At 38.7% G+C, this 24,942-nt stretch overlaps 1 protein-coding gene across 11 annotated transcripts in view; it reads left to right on the forward strand.

Moving 5' to 3' along the window:
• The window catches only part of STAG2 (STAG2 cohesin complex component), a 95,837-nt gene that overhangs the window by 55,118 nt on the left and 15,777 nt on the right, over window positions 1-24,942 (forward strand). For 10 of the 11 annotated variants that reach the window (XR_013957558.1, XR_013957559.1, XM_080624949.1 and 7 more), the window contains 22 exons: window positions 223-321; window positions 419-498; window positions 1,027-1,134; window positions 2,022-2,133; window positions 2,749-2,866; window positions 3,610-3,713; window positions 4,445-4,537; window positions 4,725-4,814; window positions 5,841-6,044; window positions 7,615-7,685; window positions 8,093-8,180; window positions 8,280-8,360; window positions 11,447-11,539; window positions 16,398-16,572; window positions 17,387-17,526; window positions 18,848-18,949; window positions 20,912-21,060; window positions 21,586-21,714; window positions 22,060-22,265; window positions 22,653-22,842; window positions 22,928-23,041; window positions 24,519-24,645. Coding sequence is in view for 9 of the 11 variants with exons in the window: in XM_080624949.1 (XP_080481075.1) it covers window positions 223-321; window positions 419-498; window positions 1,027-1,134; window positions 2,022-2,133; window positions 2,749-2,866; window positions 3,610-3,713; window positions 4,445-4,537; window positions 4,725-4,814; window positions 5,841-6,044; window positions 7,615-7,685; window positions 8,093-8,180; window positions 8,280-8,360; window positions 11,447-11,539; window positions 16,398-16,572; window positions 17,387-17,526; window positions 18,848-18,949; window positions 20,912-21,060; window positions 21,586-21,714; window positions 22,060-22,265; window positions 22,653-22,842; window positions 22,928-23,041; window positions 24,519-24,645 (2,673 nt within the window). In the remaining 2 variants the exon portion in view is untranslated. The remainder of the gene's footprint in view (window positions 1-222; window positions 322-418; window positions 499-1,026; window positions 1,135-2,021; window positions 2,134-2,748; window positions 2,867-3,609; window positions 3,714-4,444; window positions 4,538-4,724; window positions 4,815-5,840; window positions 6,045-7,614; window positions 7,686-8,092; window positions 8,181-8,279; window positions 8,361-11,446; window positions 11,540-16,397; window positions 16,573-17,386; window positions 17,527-18,847; window positions 18,950-20,911; window positions 21,061-21,585; window positions 21,715-22,059; window positions 22,266-22,652; window positions 22,843-22,927; window positions 23,042-24,518; window positions 24,646-24,942) is intronic. The other variant, XM_080624954.1, reaches the window with a different exon arrangement.

Consider the following 24,942-nt stretch of genomic DNA (forward strand, 5'->3'; position numbering starts at 1 on the left):
TACTAAGTGCAGTAAAACATTGAGTTTGGTTTTTTTTCTCCACCATCTTGTTACAGACAAGGACATACTATTGTGTCATTAATGTGATTACTGATAGTATATCTTGAGAACATTCAGTCTCTGAATTAATTCAGACTGCAAAAGAAACTTGTGTTGTATGGTTTAAAGATCACATCTGTATCCTACCTTTGACTTCTAATCCAGTTCTTAATTTTATTTTAGCAAGGGGAAGTAAGACTCAAATGCCTAACTGCTTTGCAAGGGCTTTACTATAATAAAGAGCTTAATTCCAAATTGGAACTCTTCACCAGTCGGTTCAAGGTTAGTGTAACTTCATATTTTTAAGTACATACAAATTCTTTTAAAGTTGATATTACACTTCTTTCCTCTTTGAAAATACTTTCTTTTGTGTTCTTAGGATAGAATTGTGTCTATGACTCTTGACAAAGAATATGATGTTGCAGTCCAAGCAATAAAATTACTCACTCTTGTTTTACAGTAAGTATATGTTTATCTCCTTATCTGACCTACAACAAATATTAAAATGTTCAAGTATTTCTCATACCTGTGGGCAAGGACAGCAACTTGGCAGAACTCAAATAATCCAAAATCTAGGGAAATGTCTGCATCTTGCTCTCGGATAAGAACTTCAAAAAGTAACCTGGCTAGAGCAGTGTTGTTACTTACCACAGTTAAGTGTGAAGCCTAGCAACTTAAAATTCAGCCTCCCTAATTTGAAGCTGTTGTGAATTGAAGAAATACAATATGTATGTGAACATTACACAGTAACTGAACTTTTGAGCATAACCTTCTACCAAATGCTTATGCTTTATCAGTAATTTTTGTTTAGGAAGACTTTGGAATTAAGCTATCTTGGTTTTGGTTATAAGATTATAATTTATAAGATTATAAATTTAAGGAGAAGATTTAGATTGTCCTTCATTTTCATCTCCCTCATTTAGAGTTCATGGTCTGTTGACTCAGCTTGGTTTTTTTGACTTTCCTTCTTCCCATTCCCACTCCTAGGAGTAGTGAAGAAGTTCTGACTGCAGAAGACTGTGAGAATGTCTACCATCTGGTTTATTCAGCTCATCGGCCAGTAGCAGTTGCCGCAGGGGAATTTCTTTATAAAAAGTAAGATAGAGAAATTGCAGTTAATTTTTGTACCTGTAGGTTTTAGTGTGAGCATTAATACTATGATTTCCATTAGTTTTAATTAAGAAAAGGAAAAACGGAGTAATTAAGTGGCCTTAAGAAAAAAACTGAGTAATGAAATGATCTTAAGAGCAAACTTGCAGAATATGTGATGCTACTGTAGTTTTTGAACTGTTGTAGTTTTTCTGAATGGGAAAAAGAGAATCATTTTGAAGGCTGTGCTTTAAAAGCTTGTGCCTACAGGGAATGTAATAAAAATATTCGTCTGTCTTCTCCTTTCCGACCCTTCCTGTGTTCTGTGAAGCATCTAAAATGCTGATGTAGTTTGGTACTAAAACTTGTGCTTGCATCGTAATGGGTATTTTCCCACTTCGAGTGTCATGTGCTCCCCAAGCCGGCTCATATTGCCAGTTCATAAGGTATTTTCCTGTTTTAAAACATTGAAAAAAGGAGAGAGTCAGTACACATCAGGTGCGTAGGTAAGCAAAATAGATTTTCCATCTAATACTTCGCAGACTTTCCAGTATTTCTTTGTGGCTTTAAAGTCTCATGTGGGGAAGTTCAGAAAACATAATTAGATAAAGAGGAGCACTGGGACCTCAAGCACCTGCAGTTATCACCAATGTTTGTAAAGTATTTTGTTATAATTATACATTCCACTGAAAACAGTCAGTGGAATACCAGTACAGCATATATGAAATAGTGCAAATGGTACTTGGCTCAAATTACTTCCTTTCAAAATAAAAGCATGGAGCCAGGCAGCGAGGTATTGAGTGTGTGTCTATGAAGAAACAGTATCTTGATGTGAGTTAACTCTGGCAAAGGCAATGAAGAAGAAACTTGTCCTGAAACAATTTTTCTTTTAGGCTTTTCAGCCGCAGAGATCCTGAAGATGATGGAATACTTAAAAGGAGGGGAAGACAAAGTCCAAATGCTAATCTTGTGAAGACATTAGTGTTTTTCTTTTTGGAAAGTGAAGTAAGTTGAGTTTCAGGGCTATCCTTGGTTCTGTGGTGTAGGTTTTGTTTGTTGTTTTTTTTGTTATTTGTTACTGTTTCCCCCCCCCCCCCTCGTTGGTTAGTAACTATGAATCTGTGCTGGTTTTCTTGGCTCCCAGGTTGCTCAAATACTAACAGACTGTTTAGTGTGGTTATGTTTATTTGAAGGACCTGTCCAGTACACAGTGTTGAGACAGGCTGTGAGCTCTACTCTGACAAATATTCTTCCGTCATTCTTCATGCTAGTACATTGGCAGAAAGAAATCGTGATTTATGAGATTTATAAGGGGGGAGGGAAAACCAAGCAACCAAAACATAACCCCACAACCACCACCCCCGCCCTCCTGTCCCCCATGGTCTGACAGATCTCGTGGCACAACTCTGTAGCAGTTGGTCTGGATTCAACTTTTTAGGTTAATTGGGGAAGAGGCTTTTGTTGAGCCACGCAGGCTGCAGAATTTTCTCTTTTTTCTTTTCTTTTTTTTTTATGCCACAAACAGGAGCCAACTGAGACAAATACCTTGTATCACGGCAAGTTCTCTAGAATGAATTTTATTACTGATAAAGAATAATAATTAATCTGTTCCCGTTTTAGTTGCATGAACATGCTGCATATCTTGTGGACAGCATGTGGGACTGTGCAACAGACCTCTTGAAGGACTGGGAATGTATGAACAGTCTTCTGTTGGAGGAGCCTCTCAATGGAGAAGAACGTAAGGGATTTTTGTAGATCTTTACATTGCTCTGCAATTTCTCTTAGTCTTGATTTATAAGAGTGTAAGTTGATTACATTTATGAGTCTCCAAATACTCTCTTTTTTGTGATTGTAATAAATGACTAAATACTGACTATAGAATATAAGGAAGAGTAAAAAGACATCACTTCTAATATGGAAGTGAGACACAGAACAACAGTGGTGGGGAGAAAAGAGAGGGAATAAGCATGTAGTGTCCAGTTGCCTTGTTGTTCCACAGGTTCAGGCTGCAATTCTGGCTTTTGAGAAACCAAGTTGCTTGTGAAGCTGGTTCATTTATTGAGCGTTAAAATTACCTTATGGAAAAATACTGTCATTTTTTCGATGACAGTAAAAACAGCTCAACCCCCTGGCATAATTCTGTAATTCATAAGTCCTAGTAAGTGGACCTCAGAAAAGTGAAAAGGAACTAAAATGATCATAAAAGTTGGTATTTGTTCCATCCTGTTCTTCGGCTCATCCAGTTATATTCTCTCAATTTAAAATATTGTGTTGTTTTGTAAGGGGCTTATCTTCTCTATCCACTGTGTCACCCCCACCCCTAGAAACAAGCTAGTGGCCTAAATAACGCCCCCTGCCCCCTTTATTTTTGACTCTTAAGGGGGAAAAAGATAATTGCCACACATTTTGATTCTTAGATACTAATACTTGTAGAAAATGAAAAATCAAGCTATGTATTAACATCTCTTTTTTTAATTTCAGCTTTAACAGATAGACAGGAAAGCGCACTGATTGAAATAATGCTTTGTACAATTCGGCAAGCAGCTGAATGTCATCCTCCTGTGGGAAGAGGAACAGGGAAAAGGGTAAGAAGCAAAAAGCTGCTCTTCTACAAATGTGGGAATGGCTGTGTGGGGACAGTGTAGGAAGAAGGAAAAAATTGTCGGCAGCTCCTGCTGAAGGGACTGAATTCAGGAATTGAGCTTTGGTCTTCACATCCCCCAGATTCTGACTACCCTGGCAAGTCCACTTTTTCTAGGCTTTGGCACGTGCTCAATCCTGTTTGGAGTACGTTTGATTTTATTGTTGAAGGTAATACAGAATGAAAGAATATTGGTTGGAAAGGAGAACAAAAATCAAAGTTTGGGGAAAGCAAAAATTATTTTCAATTTGAAAGAGGAGAATGAGGGAAGAGAACATACTTCATAGTCTCTCTGATCATGTAAGAGTTTAGGCTGCCCTCTTTTTTACTGGGGCATTAAGGGATGGGAACTCCTTTCCAAGATTTTGGGAAGAAACCTACTTACGAACAGATTGAGAACTTGTCATGGTCAAATTTGACATATGAATTGAGTAAATATCATTTAAAACCATAAGCTGAAAGATTTGCTGCTACTTCATTGTCAAGCCCAGCCTTCTTATAGTGGTGTTTTGTGGCAGGGCAGGATTTACTTATTTTTTATAAAGTGTCTTTCCATCTTCCCCCAATGTTTTACAGTGATACTAAAAGGTCGGCATACCTGTCATTTCGTTAATGGTAATGTAATACTGCATTAGAACTTTTAGTTGTAAAATCCTTACAATATTGATCTTTTAGGTGCTGACAGCAAAGGAAAAGAAAACCCAGCTGGATGACAGGACAAAAATTACTGAACTTTTTGCAGTGGCACTTCCTCAGCTGCTAGCAAAGGTGTGATTCCATTTCTTGCTGATGGACAGTTGTTGAAATCTTAGCAAGTGTAGTTTTGTAATTAACTGTATGACTTGTACAAGTTTTCATTTTTTGCTATTAGTTTCTGTTAGTATTTGATTGGTTTGTAACAAATTATTTTGTTCAAGACTTTTAATTTCAACTTTTTTCCTTGTCAATATTACAGTATTCTGTAGATGCAGAAAAAGTCACCAACTTACTGCAGTTACCACAGTACTTTGATTTGGAAATCTATACAACAGGGCGATTAGAAAAGGTAAGGTAACATTCAGTAAAACTTAACACAGAAGGAGAAACCCCAGAATTTAGACTTAGTCACTGGAATTTCAGTCGCCATTTATCATAACCCTTACTGAGAGTGAGACTTGGACTTCAGAGCTGTAACTGGCTGCTGTTCTTAAGGATACTGAAACTCTTTGAGTTGTTAGAAAACTGTCTGGCAAGTTTTAACAGAGAATCTTGCCAGTTAGATGAACTTCATGCAAGAGCATTTATTACCAGGTTATGGTCATGCTTGAGGTATGCTGCCTGACATATAAAGCTTGTAGAAATAGCTTAAGTTTTCTTTTTCTGATCTCTGAAACTGATTAATCACCATCTTCATTGCAATGAAACATGGGAAAACTACCAGATCACAAATCATGTATACTGCTCTCCTTTTATCTGCCATGGTGGTGAAATTGGTGTAAGCTATTCGCATCTCTCTTTTCTCCTTAGATTTGCTGTATTGTGAAGCAAGTTGAAATAATTATATGGAAATAATATAGGGTCAGAAAAGTAATGACATGTTTAGTTGACAGCACAGCCTAGCAGTGATAAGAGTAGCAGTGAGCAACTCAGGTTGAGGGGAGGCATGTAAGAACAACTTCAGTTGCTGACACTTGGGTGTTATGAAACTAAATCTTCAATTATACAGCTTTTAAGAACACGTATAAATGTTTGTGTGAGTGGGAGATAAACGCGGCTGTGTTGTTCAGTTGTCACTGCAAATTCAAGTGTTAGATAAAACCGTACTGACAATTGCAAATTTTAATGACTACTTAAAATGCATCGAATCCTTAGCCATTGACAAGCTCCTACTTATTTCTTTGCTAAATAGATTTTTAATATACTTTGAACTTCCAGAAGTGTTTTGTGCTCTGTATCCTAGTTACAAAAGTAATAAATTGAATGTGTCTTTTAAAATTCCTTAAGGTTTATTAAAAATACGTGTGTTTGTGTGTGTGTGTGTGTGTGTGTGTGTGTATGTAATTTTTTTTTTCATGCCTCATCTTTCTTGTAGCATTTGGATGCCTTACTGCGACAAATCCGGGATATCGTAGAGAAGCACACAGATATAGATGTCTTGGAAGCCTGTTCAAAGACATACCATGCTCTCTGTAACGAAGAATTCACCATCTTCAACAGGGTTGACATTGCAAGAAGTCAGTTAATAGATGAGTTGGCAGACAAGTTTAATCGACTTCTTGAAGACTTCCTGCAAGAGGTATTTTAATGTGCAAGACCAGCTTTTCCTGCCCCTGTAAATATTTCGAGTATGTTTTTCTGCCTTCCAGAAGGCATGGGATCTTCCCTCTGACTTGCAGAATTGTGCAGTCAGGCACAATAATACAGCACTATCATTGCTGTGATTATATGAACTCAGACTGTTCTTTTATGTAAGAACAGTTAGTTTTCAGTTTTATTCTCCTTTTCACAAGTGCCTTTTGAAAAGTTTCAGATAAACTATGAAATTATGTAAACTTTTTACCGTTTAAATTTTGAAGCTTATGAGAGATGGCAGTGTTGTAATTCCACTAGGATTCTCCTCAGATCTGCTAGAGTTGCTAGTCTTGCCTGTGGTTGCATATTGCTGTTCTCTTGAAATCTCTTGAAAGCACTCCCCCTTTCTTTCTGGATGCAAGCAGATGCAATTAATAGCTTAAAAATCACTTTGTTCCCACACTGTGCTAATCTGAAGAGTGAGAATTTTCTGATAGTTTTTTAACATTGTGGGATCTCTGACATTCAGACAAAACTTGTTTCTCCTCCTCCTCATCTGATAAGGAGCATGGGAAGTGTGTTTTTGACAACTTCATTCTCCACACTTGCTGATGATTTTATCAAGCTTTGCTCCTGTTCCTCTTGCTTAGTGACCTGAACTAGGACTTTGCTCTAGAAACTGTAAACTTATGTGGACTATATAAGAAATGTGCTTAGTAATCCATTTTTTCCCCCCTTTGTAAGAAAAAGGAGGGCTAAAGCAAGGAAGCTAAATGTCAGACTGTTGACTTGAAGGAAAATAGCGAATACTTTGGTAGAAGTGCTGAAATCCACAGTGCTTTGATAAGGTTGTGCAACTCAGAACAGTAAAGCACGATGAGCGTGCAGTATCTCTGCTAAACTGAGGAGTTTCTGTGACCTTAGATATTTTATCCTGTATATTTAAATAGATATTTTTGGTTGGACACTTTGTTTTTACTCTTTCTCCAAATGCAACTTAGTCAAAACTTGTTGGGAGATTAGAATAAATAATTTCCCTCAAGAACTCTTTTTTCCTGTGACTGAAGTATGATTGAGGTACTGACCTGTGGCCCATCTAGTCCAGTATCCATTGTCTGACAGTGGCCTCTGCTGGATTCTTCAGAGAAAATTGAAGCACCTACATAATATATTGTATTCCTCTATCCTGGACTTTTTCCCTTACCTCCCCCCTCCCCCCCCTTCTCCCTCCTCCTTGCTTCCACTTCAGTGTTCTCCACATGCTGCTATTTCTAAACATGAACTGCTACCTTCTCTCTCAAACCCTTTAACTCTTCTAAAGCAAATACGTCATCGATAAATAATTTAGATGCAGCTCTCTGCTTGCTGTTGGTTAGATTTGGGGTGTGTTTTTTCTGTTTGTTGTTTTGTTGTTTTTTGTTTTTGTTTTTTTTTGTGGTTTTTTTGTTGTGGTTTTTTTTTTTGTTTGTTTGTTTGTTGTTTGTGGTTTTGTCTATTTAAAAGAATCTGAAGTTCCCTTACCTTGCTTAGCATACATTGCGTGGGATATCTTACTCTATATGATTATTAAATAGGGGGAGGAACCTGATGAAGATGATGCATATCAAGTCTTGTCAACACTGAAGAGAATCACTGCTTTTCACAAGTAGGCTTCTGCAAACATCTGTCCGGGTTTGTGGTGTTGGGTGGTGGTGTTTGTGTTTGGTTTTAATTTGTTACCAGCTTTTTGATACAACTTGGAGGGATTTTTTTTTTTTTTTTTGCTTAGTGTGAATGATGAAGGGTTATGCAGAGCATGATGTATTTTGAATATATGAAGATCATGTATATACAAAATGAAATACTCTGATTTTATTATTTGCTTTGGTATATTTTTTTTGTGGTGTTGGGGGTGTGCTTTGTCGAATTTTAGTGGGGTATTTGTAGGCTTTTTTTGGGGTGTTCAGGTTTTTAATATTTTAGACCAGCTTAAGCTTTTAGTAGTTGTTAACATCAAACTGCAGAAATGGTGTTAGTTAAATTGCATCTTTGCTTCATTTCTTATGTTCCCAGTGCTCATGATCTGTCAAGATGGGACTTGTTCGGCTGCAACTACAAGTTATTGAAAACTGGCATTGAAAATGGAGACATGCCAGAACAGGTCTGTAGTTAAATGTTCTATAAGTACAACAGTAAATAGCTTTTGTTGTTGTCTTTTATTGGCCTCTGTCATCTAATACCTTTTCTCTTTTGATTTCAGATTGTTATTCATGCACTGCAGTGTACTCATTATGTAATCCTTTGGCAGCTAGCAAAAGTCACTGAAAGCAGTTCCACAAAGGTATGCCTTGTTCCAGTTGTACTAGTAAACAAACATTTGTATGTACCTGCAGTGTCATCAAGTGGGAACTGTAATGGAATTAATTAAGACTAAGATTTTTTTTTTTGTTGTTTAATACTTATGCCTGCTTTAATCTGCTTTTCTAATAAGTTATTCAGAATTCATAATTTTAGTAGTGGAATGCTTGACTTTTAAACCCAATATTTCTCTGAATTATTATAGTTTTATTATTTAAACATTATTACTATTCTTATTTTGACAGCATGTTAAAGTAATTGTAGTAAATAAATGCAATACTGATTAGTTTGGCACAGTAACAGTACTAAGGAGGGGTAGAATGCCAACTAAGAAACACTGTATAGTCAGTGTTACTATTTGCAAGAGGTGAGCTTGAATTTCTTTGCAAACTCTAAAGCATCAGTGACAAGTCAGTAAGATAAAAGAATTTGCCCACTGCTGTAGCATTCTTACTGCTCAGTATGTTGCAGTGGCACTTAGCTCTTCATCAGCCTTTTAAATGTGTTGTTAAAGACATGAAAAGATTAAGTTCAGTTTCAGACTTTCTCAGGGAATAAGAGGGCCTGTTCTGTGTCTATGTATAGCAACCTTGAAGGGCAAAGCTCTGGCAAATGTCATCTTTCTAATTTCACTTCTTGAAAAATCTTGGAGGAAGGATTAAGGTTTCTTGTACTTGATGGCATTGCTTGAAGAGGGCGATGAGGTGGTTTGCTGTGTGAACAGCCTAATGAAAGACGAGTTTTGAAAGGTTAGACAGTTCAGAATGGAGTTTAAGACCTGACACATTTTGATTTCTTTAACTAAAAAAACCTTATAATCAAATATACTTTTTCTGGAAGCCTTCTACAGTACTGTGAGAAGGGTGTATTTTGTGCTCTTTCACTGGAAACTTATGCTGGGATTGCACTTCGTTACTGGAGTTACTGATAACACATCCTTTATGTCAGAGATGAAATAAGTACATTCTTCAGGTTTTTTCAACACTTGGATTGCCATACTTAAGAAGAAGTAGTTGTAGGCATTATTAGGGAGAAAACAAAGAGAACTAATGGCATTAATAATTCATAATATATAAATTACAATTTGTAATTAATAATCCATTATTATGATAAACTAATTTTAATGTGAGGATGTATAAATTCTTTTTTTTTAGGGTATGCTAGCATGGGCTTCTGGTAGGTACAGGAATGGAGAAGCAGCTTTGTAACTTGTACTAATGTTTTTTATAACAGAGAACACCTTTGTGAGATCATAGTGTTTCTTTCTACTTTTAGCTATCATGTTAAGATTTCATTAGCCCAGTGAATAATTGTGGCCTTACTGATTCAGTAATTGAAGTCTTCAACTAGCTGGCTAAGCTAGTTTACCCATCTGGTGTTTAATGGCTTTTTTAGCATTTCCAAACCCTAAAATATCTGATACAGATACATAGACTATTGAGAACCACTTAAGTGAGTGAAGGATCTGGAGAGCATCTGGAGACTTTGTTAGCTTATTCTTTAAAGGGTAGTCATCAATCTGAGTCTGTTGTAATGGTGATTAAACCTTTATAACAAGCCTGATGGCAGAAGCAGAGCTAAATAGTGGAAAGTTAGGTTACAGGTGAAGATTAACTTACCTATTTTGCAGTAAAATGTAATTCGTAGTACTTTCAGCAGGAATGAAAAGAACTTATTCGGAAATTGGTCTTTATTGGAACTGTTGTCCACTCTTGTATAATAAAATAGGGTAAATTAAAGCTTTCATAGTTGTGGTTCAGATGTTAAGCCTGTTTCATCGTATTTAACTGCTTGATTGCTGCCAAATAGACTAGGTACATGAAGAAGTTCCATTGGCTTCTGTTCAGTGTCATTGGAATGTAACAGCTAAGAAGTTGAAACACACAAACAGAAGTGACAGAAATGTACTGTGCCTAAAGTTTTTTGGGGGGAGGGTTTGTTTGTTGGGGTTTTTTTTTCTGTGGCAACTGCTGACTCTGTGCTGGTTTTGAACAGGTTAACTGAGTATGGGAATCAGCTTCATAATATAGGCTGCTAAAATAAGAGACTAAATAGTTCAATTTTTATTAAAATTTAGATGTTTAATTCTTCATAAAGGAAAGAATAATCCTATGTGTAATTCTCCTAACATCAGTATAAGTAATCTGAATGGTAAATGTTGAGAGAAAAGATTTTATGTTAGTGCGTGTGTTCTAAAATCATATTATACTTAAACTCATAGTCAAGAAACAGCTGTTGAGATTCCCATTGAGGTTAAATAAATAATGTGTTGTACCAGTGTGTTACCTGCTTCTTTGAGGGGAGAGACTTGTTTTGGTTTAGATAGTGTGGATAGTTTTTAAACTTCTCAGGGGTATTTCTTTTGTTTGGACTGATGCTGGTTACACAGTTGGTCTTCCCCTGTTGTACGTGGGCTAAAATCTTCATGTGGTTGAGTAACACCAACTGTGCTACACATGTGGATGGAATTTGTACTGATTTGATACTTTATTTGCTCAGTAATCTTTTTTTTCTGGAAGTTGTTGCAACACTTAGAAAGCTACAAATTTTCTTCTTTTTTTCCAATGGTAGAGGGGTAGAAACCCCCAACTCCCATCTGACCTTTTACTTTGTCCCCAAGCAATGAGTTACAAAACAAAATCAATAATGCCATGTAGCCTTGTTACTGTAGTTACGAACAGCTACCTAAAATCTATCCTCTAGGTTGAGACTATGGGTATTTTAAAGAGAAAATGGTTTGTGCTCTAGGATCTTGTTTGGTTTGGGGGTGGGGGAGGGTGTTGGTGGTTGGTTTCTTTGGGGGGGGGAGGGGAGGTGTTACTACTGTTTAATAAGTCATTTTACCATTTTCATCCCAACTTTCATCTCTTTTTGTGGTACACGGGATGACAAAATTGAGGAAATTGCTGCCCGCTGTTTTTATTTGTAATAGTGATTTTAAAATAATGCAGTGACCTTGACTATTGCAACTTTGTGTCTGTGGTGCATAGTTCTGTGAAAATGCAGACACTAAATGTCACTATAAAACTGTAAGAGCAAACCTGTTATATGAAATCCTTCTCTTTAAAGGAGGATCTTCTACGTCTAAAGAAGCAGATGAGAGTGTTCTGTCAAATCTGTCAACACTACCTGACCAATGTAAACACTGCTGTTAAGGAACAGGTTAGTGACTGTTGTTCATTCTTGTAGTCTTCTAATATACTTCTAAAGCAGTTGAAAAGTTCCTCTTGCTAATATTTTTAGGGCTTCTGTAGGAATGTGATGCTTCTTGGATGCTGAGGCTGAATGCACTTCAAGTGTGAATGCATAGTGTGCTTGCATGGTTATCTTCCTTTAGCTAATTTAGGTAGGATTTGGAAACCAATTTAAACTTTATTTGTTCTATTAATTTTAGGCAGCATAAGTTTCTATTCAAAGATGGATTTGTATATTTGTTTAAGCAATGACTGGGCAGGCTCTCTATAGAACCCTTCTAGTTTGTAAGTTAGGTGGGAGAGTTCCATATCAAAGCTCTTGCTTACCAGGTGGTCATGACACACACCTCTGGAGAAGCTCATTGTGGGTTCATGGAATTGGAACTGGAAAAGCTAGGGACATCTACTTAAAAGACACAAGTTATTTTTTTTAGTTCTGTCTTTGAATGCTTTTACGTTCTCCCATTTTTACTACAATATATATGTGCTCATCCACTCAAGAACTGTGAAAACAACTTCTTTCCTCTTTCTGTAAACCTGTGAAGACATACTGGGGCAACTTCTTGGTCTGCTCCCCTTCACCATGATGCTGCATGCAGAATATATTCCTCAGTTCTTTGGGGTCCCAGGATTTTGGGGATCAGTGAATCAGGAGAAAAATAATGGGTACCTAACATGAGTGTGTGTTCATACGTTCACATACAGTGTGCACTGCAACCCTACATTTCTTTTTTTGTGCTCACCCTTAGCTACACTCACACTCTGGTCAGTTGTTAACAGAATTGTTTAGAGATCTTTGGAGACCACTCCAGCAAATGCTTGGAAGCCTTAACAGTGATGTAGTGCTCGGAAGAGATGTGAGCAGTTTTCAAGTTACCAGTTTTATAGTCAGTGCCTCCTACAATTGTACTCTCTGGGGGGAGAGTTCTACCTTGAAGTAAGTTTTTGCATATCTCAGACATAAAATATGTAGGTATTTAGTCCTTGCAAGCAGTGCCTGACTTTTCAGGCAGGGGACAAAAGTTGTGGCTTTTTGGAAAAATAATGGAAACATGAAAGTTTTGGATGTTGTTTTTTATCTTCTGTTTAAAAAGAATTGAGACATCACCCTGGGAAATACTTGTCTTGTTCTGAGGGCAATAGGTTCAAAGGGGGAGGTTAAACTGTAGGGGCTGAGTCTCTTCCAGTCTGTGGTCAAAGAGTTCTCTAGCCGTGAGACTCAAAGGAGCCTCAGGTTCTAGTGAAGAGCACGGGTTACTGATAGCAGGATTAATTTTAAGTAGATGCCTTTAACAAGTCTAAAATGAAAAAACAAACCAACCAACCTCTGGGTGGGGGGGAAGACCAAACTATCTTCTGGGTATACTTTCAGTTAAACAGAAAGCCAGGAGATTTTGCTGCTGAAGGTAATAGTAATTTGGTTGAGCTTGAAGTTGAAAATCTGGTGCGCTGAGTTGCACAGCTGCAGTTTTTGAAACTCTTGGTAGAGCAAGCATATTCCTGGAACTGAGTAGACATGTTCTGTCAGAGAGCTATCGAGTGTAAAGATCACAAGGTGTAGGGTGTGAAATGCAAATAACAAAAATCACTAAAGCTAGGAGTAGGTCTCTAAAAAGCTGTAACTCTCAGACTCAGGCGAATGCTCTAGAAACCTCAGCTGCCTCAGTCACAGAGGCTACCAGAACCATGGTTCTGCTTTCCTTCCCTAATCTCCTGAGATGGCACAGGGGTCTTCAGAGGAGCGTGTGTAATTCTGTGACCAGGAAATCAGTAATATTTGCTTTGAGGAATTAGAGAGCAGATCTGTTCATTAGAATGGAAGTACTTAAGAGATTAGAGTCCAGGAGATGAGGTGCAGCACTGCTAAGTGTATTGCCTTGGTCTGTTAGTTTGCAGAATGCCAGTCACAGTATCACAGTATCACAGTATGTTAGAGATTGGAAGGGACCTCAAGAGATCATCTAGTCCAATCCCCCTGCCAGAGCAGGAACACCTAGATAAGGTTACACAGGAATGTGTCCAGGCGGGTTTTGAATGTCTCCAAAGAAGGAGACTCCACAACCTCCCTGGGCAGCCTGTTCCAGTGTTCTGTCACCCTCACTGAGAAGAAGTTTCTTCTCAAGTTTAAGTGGAACCTCTTGTGTTCCAGTTTATACCCATTACCCCTTGTCTTATCATAGTTTGCCATTGAGAAGAGCCTGGCTCCATCCTCATGACACTCCCCCTTTATATATTTATATACACTAATAAGGTCCCCCCGCAGTCTCCTCTTCTCCAAACTATAGAGACCCAGCTCCCTCAGCCTTTCCTCATAAGGGAGATGCTCCACTCCCTTAATCATCTTAGTCGCCCTGCGCTGGACTCTCTCCAGCAGGTCCCTGTCCTTCTTGAACTGAGGGGCCCAGAACTGGACACAATATTCCAGATGCGGCCTCACCAGGGCCGAGTAGAGGGGAAGGAGGACCTCTCTTGACCTACTGACCACCCCCCTTCTAATACACCCCAGGATGCCATTGGCCTTCCTGGCCACAAGGGCACAGTGTTGGCTCATGGTCATCCTGCCGTCCACTAGGACCCCCAGGTCCCTCTCCCCTACACTGCTCTCTAACAGGTCGTTCCCCAACCTATACTGGAACCTGAGGTTGTTCCTGCCCAGATGCAGGACTCTACACTTTCCCTTGTTATATTTCATCAAGTTTCTCCCTGCCCAACTCTCCAGCCTGTCCAGGTCCCGCTGGATGGCAGCACAGCCTTCTGGCGTGTCAGCCACTCCTCCCAGCTTAGTGTCATCAGCAAACTTGCTGACAGTACACTCAATTCCCTCATCTAAATCATTGATGAATATATTAAATAATACTGGTCCCAATACTGACCCTTGAGGCACTCCACTAGATACAGGCCTCCAACTGGACTCCGCCCCATAGACTACAACTCTCTGGCTTCTGTCCTTCAGCCAGTTTGCAGTCCACCTCACTACCTGATCATCCAGGCCACACTTCCTCAATTTAGCTATGAGGATGCTGTGGGAGACTGTGTCAAATGCTTTGCTGAAGTCAAGGTAGACCACATCCACCGCTCTGCCATCATCCATCCACAATGTTATTTCCTCATAAAAGGCTAGGAGGTTGGTCAAGCATGACTTCCCCTTGGTAAAGCCATGTTGACTGCCCTTCATAACCCTCTTATCCTTGACATGCCTTAAGATGGCATCAAGGATAAGGTGTTCCATCACTTTCCCAGGGATGGAGGTGAGGCTGACCGGTCTATAGTTACCCGGGTCCTCCTTCTTGCCCTTTTTGAAGACTGGAGTGACGTTTGCTTTCCTCCAGTCCTCAGGCACCTCTCCCGTTTCCCAAGACTTGGTAAAGATGATGGAGAGTGGTCTAGCAATGACTTCCGCCAGTTCCCTCAACACCCGCGGGTGCATCCCATCTGGACCCATGGATTTATGGATGTCCAGATTGCTCAACTGGTCCCTAACCCATTCCTCATGGACTAAGGCAAACCGCTCCAGTGACCTGACTTCATCTGAGGTCTCAGGAGTACAGGGTTCTTCAGGACTGCCTCCAACAGAGTAGACTGACACAAAGAAGGCATTCAATAACTCTGCCATCTCAGTATCTTCTGTCACCAGGGCACCCATCCCGTTCACCAGTGGGCCAACCTTGCCTCTGGTATTAGTTTTATCAGCTATGTATTTGAAAAAGCTCTTTCTGTTGTCCTTGACCCCTCTGGCCAGATTTAATTCTAAGGAGGCCTTAGCCATCCTAGCTGCCTTCCTACATCTTCTAGCAGCAGCCTTATATTCCTCCCGAGTGGCCAGCCCCTCCTTCCATGACCTATAAACTCTGCTCTTCCACTTGAGCATACCCAGCAGTTCCTTATTCAGCCACGCAGGTCTCCTGGCCCTCTTCCTTGACTTCCTACGTGTCGGGATGCTCAGCTCTTGAGCTTGGAATAAGCAATTCTTGAATGCCAACCAACTATCTTGGGCCCCTTTACCTTCAAGCAGCCTTGCCCATGGGACTTCCCCTAGCAATTGCTTGAAAAGGCCAAAGTTTGCCCTGCTGAAGTCCAGGGTTGCAATTCTACTTGCTATTGTACTGGTCCTACCACACAAGATCCTGAATTCCACCATCTCGTGGTCGCTGCAACCAAGGCAGCCCTCAACCCTTACTGCTTCGACCAGCCCCTCCTTGTTAGTGAGGATGAGATCCAGCAGCGCTCCTCTCCTGGTTGGCTGATCCACCATTTGCATGAGGAAGTTATCATCCATACACTGGAGGAACCTCCTGGACTGTGGTCAGTCTAGGTGCTGATACATTCTGGGGAGATGGAGTATAGTCAGGTCAGATGCACAAGTTAGCCAGCAAAATGAAGAGGTGGTTGCTTTTTTGGAGGCAAGACATACGTTAGGGTTTAAAGGGATTGAATGACCTCAGCTGTTGGATGTTTCACAAATGTGGTTGAAACAACTAAAGAAAAGAAGAAAGGAAAAAGGACACTGTACTGTGGTGGTGTCTACAAAGTTCTGTAGTGACCTCATGTATCCATCAGGCAGAACTTGGGAGTTTCAGGCTCCTCATGTTAATCTCACAGTGTTTTGATACTTAGTTGGCTGCATTTGCGCAATATTTTTATTTGGAGACCCAGTCTTTGTGCAGCAGCCTACTGTAAGAAACTGTCCATATTTTGACTTCCAGGGGTCCTGTGTAGTTGTTTTGGACTTAAGCGGCCTGTATGTATATATGAGCTCTAAGTGTTATGTTACGTGGAAATATAAAATCCAGTATTTCCAAGTGTTTACTAAGGTTTCTTTTTAATAGGCTTTCACAATTCTATGTGACGTGTTGATGATCTTCAGTCATCAGATCATGACAGGAGGACGTGACATGTTGGAGCCACTTGTTTACACTCCTGATTCTTCATTGCAATCTGAACTACTCAGTTTTATTTTAGATCATGTCTTCATCGATCAGGATGATGATAATAACAGTGCAGGTTTGTACAAAACTTGTGTTTCCTGTATATTATTTGCCTTCTAACTAAAATATTTGTTTGCCTGTGCTTTTGTTTCTTGTGGGTTTAGTTGGGGTTTTTCCCCCTTCTTTCCCCCTTGGGCATTGAGAGGTGTTCATGGGCACAGAGGTAGGTTTGTCTTTTAAATGGTCAGTAGCCAATTAAAACATTTTATGTTTTGGGGACATGTAGGGGAAGATACGAAGATAGGCTGAGAAGGTTGGGGCTGTTCAGCCTGGAGAAGAGAAGGCTGCGTGGAGACCTCATAGCAGCCTTCCAGTATCTGAAGGGGGCCTACAAGGATGCTGGGGATGGACTCTTCGTTGTAGTGACAGGACAAGGGCTAACGGGTTCAAACTTAAACAGGGGAAGTTCAGATTGGATATAAGAAAGAAATTCTTTACTGTGAGGGTGGTGAGGCACTGGAATGGGTTGCCCAGGGAAGTTGTGAATGCTCCATCCCTGGCGGTGTTCAAGGCCAGGTTGGATGAGGCCTTGGGTGGCATGGTTTAATGTGAGGTATCCCTGCCCATGGCAGGGGGGTTGGAACTAGATGCTCTTAAGGTCCTTTCCAACCCTAACAATTCTGTGATTCTGTGATTCTAATCGTGGTAAAGGTTTGGTTCAGTAGGCACAGATATATATGCCTCCATATCAGGACAAAAAAGTGCTCTGCTGTCAGAATTGAGACTTGTTTTTTCAGAATCCTGACCATTAGCCCACATCACTTCATATATCAATGCTTAAATATGAAGTATTGAAACCTGACAATTTTCATGTTCTGAACTCTTTGTAGATGGACAGCAGGATGATGAAGCTAGCAAAATTGAAGCATTGCACAAAAGAAGAAATCTACTTGCAGCTTTTTGTAAACTCATTGTATATACTGTGGTGGAAATGAATACAGCTGCAGACATTTTCAAGCAATATATGAAGGTAAATTTGAAGCTTAGTAGTGATGCTTCATAAACCTGCTAGAACACAGTAGCTGTGGATTTCATATTCTTTTGTATTTTTTACCTTGCAAAGTAACTGGTTCAGAATGGGAATAATTCAGACCTCTGGGGTTGGTAGTTTGTAGAGCTTTTAAAATGTTTTTTCCATAAGAAGGGGAAAAAATGACTTGAGATTAGTTTCACAGTTCCAGTGTGTTATCGGGGAGGAAGGAAACCTGATAATTATTTTTACATTGTTTTAAATAGATGTATTTTCTTATCCAGATCAATGGTATATTTTTAATTTGGTTACTAGTGTAGCAGGCCTTTCGAGAATCTTCTCACAAAGGTCAGCTCCATGATCTTTACTGTGACAGTGGTGAGGCACTGGAATGGGTTGCCCAAGGAAGTTGTGAATGCTCCATCCCTGGCGGTGTTCAAGGCCAGGTTGGACAGAGCCTTGGCTGACATGGTTTAGTGTGAGGTGTCCCTGCCCATGGCCAGGGGGTTGGAACTTGATTATCTTAAGGTCCTTTCCAACCCTAGCTATTCTGTGATTCTGTGTCTAGCCTCATCCAGTAATTTCAGCTTAAATTTTGTAGAAGAGAGAAATTTGTTTTGAGTTGCCTCCCCCCGATTTCTGTATCTGTTTTTATCTTATTTGAATATAAACCCCCATGCTCGGCTCCTGGGATTCACAGCTGCACAATTCTATGAGTTCTCATTTTGTGAACATAATAAAGCTTTGCTCCTTGGTGATTACCTTAAAAATTAAAAATTTGGGCAGCCTGCTTTTGTCTTGAGTGCCCTACGTGTATTTTAAATCTCTAAAGAGATAACTGGGTCTTTCTTGAACTTGAAATACTTACAGAACTGAACAGGCAGCTTTCTTCATTGGAAAAATTATGGCTATGACACTGTTAGTGTTTCCTTTCAGCAAGCAGAAAACTCCCCACCAGAGATAGAGGACTTACTAAAAAGATCAGATTCTAATCTTGTACCCTGAAGGGGTGAGCACGTGTTATTAACAAATGTGTCATGGCCTTGAAGATAAATAGGTCATTCTGCCTCTAAAGTAATGCTAACAAGAAGAGTGTGAACTGGATATTATACTCCCTATTTGAGGGGTTTTTTTTAAATATTTTGGAGGTGGTTTAGGATATTTTGATGATATAATCATGAACATGTTAGGATTTTTCCTTTTGCAAGTCTTCAGTTATTTTTTAAATAGCAAATCCTAAGTGTTATTTTCTGAAGAATGCAATAGTTGTAATGTCTTCAACTAAAACTGGAAGTTGACCTTTCTTTATTTTTTTTCCTAGTATTACAATGACTATGGTGATATTATTAAAGAAACAATGAGTAAAACAAGACAGATAGACAAAATCCAGTGTGCTAAAACACTTATTCTTAGCTTGCAGCAGGTAAGAATCATTTACAATATTTTTTGCGTGTAGTTCCATCCTGTAGATAACGTCCTGTAGTTCAATAGCTAGTGTGAGGTATTAATGATGAAATGCTTATAGAAGGCAGCGATAAGTAGGTCTAAACTGGAACACATTTTCTGCAACCATTGAAAAACTGCCAGAAGTCTTCCTATACTTACAGAATACTGTGCTACACAAAGTGTCTGCAAGAAGCACATGAACAAGAAATGGATGTAACTCCATGATACCTTCTTAACCCTAAACCAGTAGTTGGAGTCACATATTAAGAAATGTGTTGTGAAAATGGTAGTTCACTTACTCATGAACAAGGGAAAACACTTCCTGCCTCTGTGGTGGGGTTGGGTTTTTACTTGTAGTTGTTTTCTTTTTGTTTGATTGTTCCCCCCATTTCCCCTCCCATTGTGTTGACTTCTTTTGGAGGATGGTGGTTGGGTTTCTTTTGTTTCTTTTGGTTTGATTTTAAACTATTCTGAGAATTAATGAGAAGTTTTAGTAATTCAGTATTTCTTAATGTTTGGTAGGGGCTTCACCCATCTTTGAAATTAAAACTTGATTTAATGCTCTCTTCAGTAAAAGAGCTTGTTTGTGTGGAGACCTGATGAATTCAGTCGAGGTCAGAGTCGGATTCATCTGCTCACATGAACCATCTGCATGAATCTTACTTACAGGATCAGAACAATAAAGCCATAACTCTGCAAATCACCGTAATTCAACATAGATCTCTGCTGTTGTTGAAAGGAACACATGTTGATAGGAAAGGTGTACACCAGTTTGTCCTCTTTCCTCACACCTCATTTTTTGACTAGAGGTCCTAGAGCCACGTGATGGCTATAGATCCAGATACTGATCCTGGTTGAGAACTAACCAGAGAAAGTCCTTAAGCCCCATAACTGGTTTATCCGTATGGGTATTGCCAGTACCAGGGAGGATGAGGCCTTTCTTCTTTTAGCAGTGTGACTTTGTAGCTGGTGGAAATGCAGCATAAAATGGGCAATTAAATACTCCTACAGTTTTTGCTGACTTTTCACCAGAGTTCACAATTTTTTGTGATACTGGTTAAATATTATCCTTCTTAGTCTTTTCTGTCTCATGAATAACCAGCCCCTTAGATTTTAAAGGGCAGACAAAGTGAATGTTGTAAGTACAATTACACATGAAACAGGGTGGCAGTTACACAATTCTCATGTGACAGTAAGAATGGTAACATGAGGGGCCCAAGTATTACAAAACAAACATACAGAAGAAACCCTCATGAATTGAAACATGTAACTGGTTTCAGGAAAACTGCTTAAAAAAGAAACTAACCAGAGAAGAAATACTATAAGTGATAGTGGATAAAGGGAATAACTAAGCTAATGTTCATAGCTCTAGTCTGGTTTTGGTTTATTCTGCCTTATATAAGAGAGTGAAGGGCAAGTGTTTTAGAATTAGAAAATACTAGAAAAAACTACTGTTGAAGATCATTATAGTCAAATTCAGAGGAATAAGAAGAGGATTGTGAAGCTGAAAAGATGAAGTTGATTGTTCAGCTTTGCCGACTAGTGATAAATAGTTGAAATTTGGGTTCTCAGTGGCAAAGGTTTTGGTGTCTTTGGCAGCTTCCTTGAAGGCATGTGTCCATTTTAGAATTTCTTCCATTATTGTTGCATTTTGAAAAGATAAAAGAATTAGCAAGTAGTAGTTGGAAAGCTGCTATAGTTTGACAGTGTGCATTTCAAGGATTAACTCTGAAGTGTAGACTCTTGAAGAGTAATATTGACTTGGCTTTCCAAAGCCTTGACTTGGTTTTCCTAAACCTCCGTATTTGTCTTTTGGGGTGGTTGAATTAAGAGACAAATGCTGTAAACCACTTTTTTACTGATACTTAGCTTTGTGTTGATTGCTCCGAAGTTTGGCAGTCTTATAATAAATTAAAATCTCTGTTTTTCTTTCATACAGCTTTTCAATGAAATGATTCAAGAAAATGGTTATAATTTTGACAGATCATCACCAACGTTCAGTGGCATAAAGGAACTTGCTCGACGTTTTGCTTTAACGTTTGGACTGGATCAGTTGAAAACAAGAGAAGCTATTGCTATGTTACACAAGTAATTGTGTGCTTTGTATTACTTCCCTTTTCGCAAATGCTTCTTGACTAACATTAAAATACCTTTTCAGTCTTTCAAAATCATTTTGCTAATGCAAAACACATCAACACTAGAAAGGTAACCCATTGATAAATTAGGAGGTGACTGCAGTTTTGTGCCTGAATTAAACCCAAATGATAAGTAATATTGGTGTTCTTTAGCCTCATTGTATAAGCCTTTAAATGACAGCAGTGTTGATGCTATCACGAAAAAGTAAGAACTGATTTCGCACTCCATTATTAGTGGTGGGTTGTGTTGGACTTAGGCAGAGAACTTAAATTGCAAGGTAGAAGTGTAATGACAGAAAGAGTGTGTGAAGATTCAAATAATGAACAGTGTTTACTTTTTTTTCTGCCAGAGTATGGAAACCTCAAATCATTGCTTTCTTAACAGAGAAGAAAGGTGTTCAGTTTTGATAGCTTCCAGTGCTTAGAACTTCCTCTTTGGTTTGTGCTTGATGTGACTCCATTTTTAATTTTTTCGTAGGGACGGCATAGAATTTGCTTTTAAGGAGCCTAATCCACAAGGTGAGAGCCACCCACCATTAAATTTGGCATTTCTTGATATTCTGAGTGAGTTCTCCTCCAAACTTCTCAGACAAGACAAAAGAACTGTGTAAGTATTATTATTCTTAATATTTGTAATAATAATAATAAGAGCTGCATCTGAATAAACGTGTAGTTGTGTGTATTGCATTTACCTAAAGTGGAATCTGGCACATCAAGATAATTTTACTCTAATGCAGTCAAGTATAATCACAAAGGGTAAATTGTATTTATTCTTGTTATTCTCATTTTATGGTGGATGAACAGAAATCCTGTTCTGGATTTGTTGTTGCCAGGCCTTTTTGTTAGCTAGATGAGGAGCTTTGGATGTTAATTGCAGTAGTTGCATATCTTGACATGTTAACATTTTGTTACAGATATTTTGCATTCTTGTAATTATTTTTTCCATTTAAAGGTATGTTTACTTGGAGAAGTTTATGACCTTTCAGATGTCTCTACGAAGAGAAGATGTGTGGCTTCCTCTCATGTCCTACAGAAACTCTTTATTAGCTGGTGGGGATGATGATACTATGTCAGTGATTAGTGGAATTAGTAGTCGAGGTTCTACAGTAAGAAATAAGAAGACAAAGCCAGCAACAGGGAAACGGAAAGTACCTGAAGGTAGAACTTTTCTCATCTTAAAATATACTAGAGTAGATACCCATATGAACTACACATGTCAATACTTACTTGTTAGCTTGAGTGAGTTCGTATGCTTTAATGTATTTTTTTAAAACAGGGTAACTTCTATGCATTTATGTGTCTTGGTGGGAAAACTATTCATTTGAAGACGCTGAATAATGTAGCACTGATTCACAAAAGAAAATAAAGGCACTATGCTGCATTAAGTAATAGAATACAAAAGTATTTTAAATACTCTAGCGAGCGGCTTTAAATCCAGGCCTTCTGGGGCACATGTAAGACTTTGTGGCAAAAAGTAGTCATGTTTAATCTTTCAACTTTAGGTTAGTTTGGAAAACTTTACTGATGTTCTGTGTTGCCTTCCAGCTGAAGAAAGCAGCAGTAGTGACAGTATGTGGCTGAACAGGGAGCAGACAATGCACACACCAGTGATGATGCAGACACCTCAGCTTACTTCCACTATAATGAGGGAGCCCAAGAGATTGCGACCTGAAGAAAGTTATATGGGTGTCTATCCTATGCAGCCTGAACACCACCAAGCTCCACTTGATTACAAGTACGTAGATGAGTAGGTCTGCTTTGCGTTAGCGTTCATACACAAAACCAGTTCATGTTTAAAATAGAATAATGGTCTTTTTAAGCACGCAAGTAACGTGGATGTTGGCTCAAAGGCAACAGGAAGAAGCCGCGCGACAACAACAGGAGAGGGCAGCGATGAACTACGTCAAGCTGAGAACCAACTTGCAACACGCTATGTGAGTGAGAGTGGAATGGTCTTTCAGTGGTTTGGGGAGGGGAGGGTTTATTAAGTGCAGTGTTACTCCCGTATCTTTCAGAAGGGATACATTTTACAGTTTTCTTTGTCTTAAAACTTGTAAAAGTGCATGATAGTTTAGCAGTATAGGTCCATTTGATTTCTTATTTTTGAACTGAAGTTCCAGAAAAATTAAATAGTAGTGAGATACGTAATAGGAGATCTGGTAATTGAACTGAATGCTGTCTGTGGCAGGAATATATAATCAATATACATGACACATCTTTATTGTATAACTGCAGAATCATTTTTAGAATAGAACATTAAAAATGAGCCTTATAATAGGTGTTCAGTGTGTGGAGCAGAAAGTTTCTGCTTAATTATACTGTTTCCTTCTCCTTTGAATTCTAAGTTGCAAGTTTACAGTTCTGCTGATGATGCTTTTTACTTTTGGAAAAAAAACTCCTTTGAAAGGAACTGCTGTCTTCAGCATTTCTGTGACTGATGCAGATTTTGTCTGACCTGAACTGACACCAGTGTGGAGAGGAATCCTGTAGTACCAGTTTTTGTAGAACTTCCCAAAGCAAACACACGAACCATGTGAAGTTCTCCATACTGTGAACATAGATAAAGACAGTCTAATGTTTCTTCAGTGAATGTCCTTCAGAGGTCATACATTCTTACTGTAGTGTCATTCACTCCATTATGATTCATCATGTGTGCATTTTGATATGCACACTATTGAAGTTATGTTCCAGAGCTAGTTTAACTGAGGAGAGGAAGACTAGTTTTAGAAGTTCTCAGCTTCAATAAAACTGCATGGTTCTACAGAAAAAAAGTACAAGTTATAAACTAAAACTACAGACATACATATGTTGAGGAGCTTTACATCTTTCCCCTGCTTGTGTTTAATTCTTTAATACCAGTGCTTCATGTAACATAGTTTGTTTTCAGCATAATTCAGAATGACTCCTTACTTTAAAGTTCTGGTGTTGCATGTAGAAGTTACGAGGAGAGAGGCTAAAGGGCTGTGTGGGAATGTCTGAAAATGGATTTATGCATCCACTTTATTGCAAAGACATTCTTCCTTGCCTTGTCTTAAGGCAGGAACAATTTTTCTTTAGATGGCAAATCTTAGGTTCTTTTTCACTTGAGGAAAAGTACTTGCATAGAAATCTTAAGTGTGGTTTTGATCTGCTTATCCATTCCTGCAGCCTCTTAGAATACCCATGTAAAGATCTACCACAAAGTTCCATAAGTTGATCTTTGTTATTTGTTCTCTCTTGCTCTCTTAGAATCTTCTAGCTGGTTAAATACCAGCCTTAATAGTAGTTACGCTTTTATTTAATTAGTCTCTTTTATATCTAATGGGATTGTCACTTGTTGGCAGTTCCTTACTGAACATTAGCTTTTTAAATATTTAGATAAAACTTAACTTGATCTAGTGCTAAAAAGTATGCTTTATCATTTCATTTCAGTCGACGTGGCACAAGTCTAATGGAAGATGATGAAGAGCCAATTGTGGAAGATGTGATGATGTCATCAGAAGGGCGGATTGAAGATCTCAATGAAGGCATGGATTTTGACACCATGGACATAGACCTAGTAAGAAAACTACTTGTCTTTTTAGGGGATTTTGGATTCTTATCTCTGCTTTTAAAGAGAGTATTTGAATCAAATTTTTTATTTTGGTGAAACAAAAATCCTTCTCGTTGATCTGTGCATTCTTAGGTGGCTGTGCCACTATCTGTATGCAAGTGTCGTCTGTCCAAACTGCGATACAAAAAGCAAGAACACTTCCTGTAGTAGTAATGTGAGAGGTGAACATTTATCCCCTGTAAATTCTTGTCCCCTGGGAGTTTAGCTTCATTTATTGCAGTTTAAAAACGTTGTTGTTTTTCC

This window comes from Psittacula echo (assembly GCF_963264785.1).
Source record: "Psittacula echo genome assembly, chromosome: 8".
Taxonomy (NCBI): domain Eukaryota; kingdom Metazoa; phylum Chordata; class Aves; order Psittaciformes; family Psittacidae; genus Psittacula; species Psittacula echo.